Here is a 5,710-nt window from a genome sequence, read left to right as displayed (position 1 = left end):
ATAAAGATAAATTAATTGCATTTTGGGGAAAGTTGGGTTTCATTTCACTCAACTCAGTGGAGTATGAGGAAACATGGGTTAAATGACAAATAAATAAATGTATGAATAATCTTGGTACAAATTATGTAATCATCAAGAGGTTTGATAATCATTTATCATCATTTGACAGATCATTTATCAATCGTTTTTTTTTTAGATTTTAGAGAAGACCTATTTTTTTAAAGACCTTTTTTTAGGGAAGATCTCCCTCTTCAGGTCAGAAAAAGAACTGCAATATTGTAAATCCACACATGGACTGTCAGATCAAAAATGATATGGCGATTTAAAACCATTTATTATTTAAAAATGTAAAATACACAATAACACATTTATAATCATTTGTTGCAATATTTCAGCTAGAAATGTGAACTCTCAATTACAGTGTTGTTTTTCATGGGTCAAACACATATACATTAAAATAAATAAAATAAATAAATATAATTTACATTCACATTTACATTCTGTACAACAGTAGAAAAACATATGGATGGTTGCACGTTTGGTAGAGTAGTAATCTGAATCTTTTGTGTGCAACTGATGTTGTCACCTCTTTGACCTAAATAAATCTATCTTTCTAAGGCAAAGAAACCCCAACATAAGAAATGAGCAACCAAAATGCAAAAAATTGGAGCAACAGATCTAAACTCTGTTGACCGAAACCATCTTGAAGCCTCTGATCGTGGAGCTCATGTTTGTCAGTGAAAGGCTGGCCTGCAGCATCTTTGTTCCCACCATGCTGGGAACGAAAGTGATTTGCTGCTTCACTTTTCCTCCTGGATGCAATGGAAGCATCCTGCGTGAAGACACAGAGAAGATATAAAAGAGTTTACAAAATGTGGAAATAGTGCAACTATAGCAGTCATTTTGAATGGCTGATGGTAGTTCCGTCAAAAAGTGCACCAGCTGGTTGGACTGGACTACATCAGTTACCAATTTAAACAATGATAGCTAAACTAAAATAATTGTTCTGTGAATGTCTAAACTTTATATTTATGTTGTGATATATGTTATATTTTGCCTATGGATCATCACACTTGTAATCCACCAGCTTAAAAATAATTCTTGACCTAGATCAACATGAAACAGTGTAACATTTTATTGATTACCCTGGCCACACCTGGCAGAACACTGAACACAAACATTAGCAGAAGAGCACAAGTGTAACAAGCCTGGACTCCTTCAACAAAGACTGACTGTACAGTACTGTAAGGTGCTACATAGTGCCACTCCTCTCTTTGAGCATTCCTCATTCATTTTGCATCCTTGAGTTGCATAAATCACAGACATGCCAAAGGCTAAACTGAAAGGATTCACCACAAACAAAAGAGATAAATAAAGACAAGAAATCATCAGTCATACCTAAAGTGAACCTTGTCTTGGATCAGCCCTGCCCCAGCTACAGTAAGAACTCCACTGATTGTGTGAGAAAATGGGTTGGTGAAGGTCACTGTGGCGTTCTGCTCCTTGTCAGGCACAACAGAGTCTTCATCTGCAATCTGAGGGAAAATGCATTTTAGTGAACTCTGAATACTCCTATATATTACATCCCACAAAGACTGAATCTGCAAAATTACCAGCCAACATTAAAGAGCCTGATATACATTTTATGTTCTTAATCCCTCCAAACTACTGTTACATAAATATTCACAATGTCTTCAAAGTACCTGGATGTGGAGCTGTGGGCTGGCAATATTAAACTCCTCTGCAGCTAGGAAGTGCTCATGACTGTTCATGTCCTCCAGGACAACTGCAAGGTTGATCAGTCTGTCTCCCACTACCTCTGCATACTGGGCAGGAAGCATGCGCTGTTGTAGGACTTTGACTGGATAGAAAGGGAGGAAAAGAGAGTGTGTGAAATTAATAACAAAATCCAAATAATAACAAAGCAGTGTTTCACAAGTGGAAAACTGACTTTACTAAATTTACCTTCCAGGGGTGCCAGTTGTATGATGCCATGGTTTTCCCAGAATGCGTATGAGGGTTTGTTGTTGTATTCTTTGGCCTGGGCATTCAGATGCACCTTCATCATCTTGGACACATGGTGCTTGTTGGTGATTTTAACTTTGAAGAGGATGGGCTCCCCAGCAACAGGAGCTTTGTCCAGGATCAGAAGGATTGACACTCCCTTGAATGAGCTTTCTGGATGTACGTGAAGACAGACACCCGTGTGAGATGACGTATTTTTAAACAGAAGATGAGTCTGATTCATATGTTCACAATTCAAAATTACCTCTCCTTGTGGATGAGTCATCTGATATTGTGGAGCTTCTTGATGTAAGTGTTGAGGTTGGGCCTATATTGTGAAGATGGAAAAAAAAATGTGAGCATAACAGGTACATAGTGCCCCTTCTCCAACTTAGTTACTAAGCAAATAAATCAAAGTACTTTACAATGTTGTATCATACTTTTGACATATTTGTAGTCTCCTGTGATGTTCTGGATTATGGGGAAGCCAATAGCTTTGGTGCAGATGAGGGACCCAACGCTCTCAGGGTCTTTGATGAGGCTGAGCACCCGACCCTGCTTCAGTATGATTTTGTGGACCTCAGCGCTCACCTCAGCATAAACAAAGGGGATGTCATAAAGCAGGTCAATACGCCGATCCCTGATTGCCTTTACAGGTGCTGGGCCACAGCAGAACACTCCTATAATGACAGACAGGAAAATAGGTTATGGAAATGTTTAAAAAACAACAAAAAAAAAGAAAAAGAAAATCAAAAATTTTCAAAAAATCCAACAATTCTTTCACACACCTTTGCTCCTCTCCTGAGGGGTGGGATCCAAAACCTGCCAACCATCCATTCCAGATCCTAAATCCCGACGAGTCATCCAGCACTCCACCCAGCAATGAAAATTCCTGTTAAGTAAAATAAGATATTACTAAGCCTGAATGTTTTGCCTCACAAACGTAATCATCGTCCTCAAAATGATTTCATAACTGCCGCAAAAATTCTGTGCCATGTAAATAAGTCAATTTTTTTATATCACTACTAACCATATGCTGTCTTTGTTGCCTTTGAGCTTCTCCCCTGTTTCACTGTAGTATTCCTCAATCACCAGGTTTCCATTGGTGTCGTGAGCAGAGTTGAAGTTTGTGACAACACGGCAAGGAATGCCAAGAACCCTCATGACTGAAAGACGTAAATTAAAACAGGCTCAGATGTGTACATGCTGATAAGAACATCTGAACATTGCGTCATGGAAAAATACTCTCCAGTACAATAAAAAAATTAATAAAGGCATCAATTATAGACACATATTCTAGGTTTACTGCTGTTTTTTGGGGATTTAGCCAAATATATGTTGGAGAGTATATGATTGATATTTGTGTAAATGATATTATTCAAAAAGTAAGTGAATTATCATAAGAAATACCTGTGCACATGACAGCTGCATATACCCAGCACTGTCCATACTTGACAGGTTTGTAGCCAGACTGGGACCACTGTCTCAAGATTTCCCCACTCCCAGTCCACATGGAGGGCTTGACTCCTTGTTTGAAGTCGGCTGACCAGTTACCTTTCAGTATTCCATGGTCATCTTCACAGTTGATCTAAAAATGAAAGAGAGCTCTCATTTATTTGCACTCAAAGCAAGTTCGGGCACTTCCCATCTTCTGAGATAATTAGGAGTCACAGAGGCAGGTTATAGCACAACTTAATGATATAATTATAGTGTCCTTGCATGTGACATTTAAAGTTTAGCAGGAAGTGTCTACTAAGCTTCACAAGAAGTGTCCCAGTTCAAGCTACAACTTGTTTTACTCGTTGCTCATGTTGTCATGCAAAGTAAATAAAGACACCGACAAAGCTAGACTTAGGTAGTAAGTATTTTTTTCATACTCTTAAGATGAAACGCTCGAATTGTGTTTTTACTCAGAATCTGTTCACACCTACCATGGCAGATACAACCCGGCTGATGTAGACAGGGTTGTTTCGGTTCAGGTAGTCCATTCTGCTGTCTTTCTGGTGCTCGGAGCTGATTTGAAGCAGATTCAGACACGTCTCCAGAACACTGGGTTCATACTAAAATGGAAATCACATTGATTTTAATAATGTTAGAAGCATACTCTAATAAACACAGCCTTAACTTCCCTTCACTTGCTCTGTGCTACTTGAAGTAAGTCTTGGGACTGGTGTTTGACAGTGGTCCAGATGGTCGAGATATTTAAGAAATAATATTTTCTGCTTTCTTCTGTACCACTTTACATATTTCCCCTCATTTATTCCATTTATTTCCCGGTAATAGTTCCTGGGGTTGTTTCAGTGGTGTGCAGATTAAATTGTTTATGTCACTGCCTAAGACACCACTTCATAACCTGACAGTTTTTTTCACTGAATATATGCAAGAAATAATGTGTCAAAGAAATTATTTTATACCTGATCAAAAGACCACGGTCTTGACACAAGGTTCATAGCTGTCCCCATAAACAACAACCCAGCGTCAGTCAGGATATATTCCTCTCTTTGGTCCTCAAAGGGAATATACACTGCATCCTCTGCAAGCAAAAAAATTAGATATGTAGTACATTGTAGTATGTATTTATATTTGAAAACATATTGCTGTAAGAATTCAATTGCCAGGCTCCTCATTTTGCTTTCTTCTCTTTTGCAAAAGTTGGTGCTAGACGTGCTACGACGAATCCTCATTTCCCAGGAACTAAGTGATTCAATGCTGTACTAACCATAAATACTAGTACATTTCTAATTTGGTTAATTTACTGTGCCTGGTATATTAGAATCCTTCCCTTATCTCTGTACAAGCATCTGATCATTCCACTTGTCTGAATGATTTATTTTTTGATAGTTTTACTTACCAGGGCACCAGGGATTGAAGAGGAGGATGAATTTGCCAGGAGCACATTTCATTTTGCCATCCTGAGAGGACACATACAGGTGAAACCTGTAGCAGCCCACTGCAGCAGAGGCAGGAGAGGAGATGAAAATCGAGGGGTTCTGGAGGTTCAGGCCCTCTGGATCAATGTAGGCTCCCCAGTGAGAAGGTGAAACCTTTGTGGAGAAAGTGACTGGCATTACCACATATAAGCGACCTGAGGAGAGAAGAGAAAAAGACATGCAAAGAAATTTGAAATAGTTAGTCCAGACTGCTTGTGTACCAATATATGCTCCAAAAACAGCCACAAAAATATACAATCCAAATGTAAATCTGGACTACCTAGCATGACTTTGATCTTCAGAGAGTCAGTCTTAGGGTTGAAGGTTCGACCCTCCAGTTGCAGACTGATTTTGAAGGGGGCTCCTCTTCGCACCACCAGGGTTTTTGAGTTGCTGAACTCCTCTGTCCTGTGCTTCTCCATGTTTTCAGATTTTTCCAGGTTGACATATTGTATATTAAAGTCTGCAAATGAAGAAAAACAATTAAAGAAATTGCCGCAGGAGAAAAAAAAAAAAAAAACATTCGACACTAAAATGGCACTACCTAAAGATCAATCAAAAACAAACAAAGCAAAATCATACTATGGCATAAGTTAAATATAAATAAATAAAAAATAACAAATTAGGATAAAAAGAGCCTGCAGTTTCAAAGAGAAGTCTTACCTTCCATTTGTTACTCTCTTTTTCACAGCAATGCTATGCTGCTGTGCTGCTATGATGCTATGATGAAGTATGTTCACACTCTCAGTCACTCCCACAATATAAACCTTAGCCTC

At 38.6% G+C, this 5,710-nt stretch overlaps 1 protein-coding gene across 1 annotated transcript; it reads right to left on the bottom strand.

The window, feature by feature from the left end:
- Positions 1-309: 309 nt before the first annotated feature.
- Positions 310-5,710, bottom strand: tgm5l (transglutaminase 5, like). The gene is made up of 14 exons (XM_026305825.2): positions 5,598-5,710; positions 5,215-5,397; positions 4,856-5,089; positions 4,419-4,537; positions 3,936-4,064; positions 3,415-3,592; positions 3,035-3,170; positions 2,793-2,896; positions 2,445-2,684; positions 2,270-2,332; positions 1,966-2,178; positions 1,704-1,861; positions 1,399-1,535; positions 310-832 (listed from the first exon to the last, which is right to left on the bottom strand). The coding sequence occupies exons 1-14, from the start codon at positions 5,602-5,604 to the stop codon at positions 679-681; spliced, it is 2,055 nt and encodes a 684-aa protein (XP_026161610.1). The 5' UTR covers positions 5,605-5,710; the 3' UTR covers positions 310-678.

The sequence above is a fragment of the Mastacembelus armatus genome, chromosome 5 (genome assembly GCF_900324485.2).
Source record: "Mastacembelus armatus chromosome 5, fMasArm1.2, whole genome shotgun sequence".
NCBI lineage: Eukaryota > Metazoa > Chordata > Actinopteri > Synbranchiformes > Mastacembelidae > Mastacembelus > Mastacembelus armatus.
This window is presented reverse-complemented; position numbering and strand designations above follow the sequence as displayed.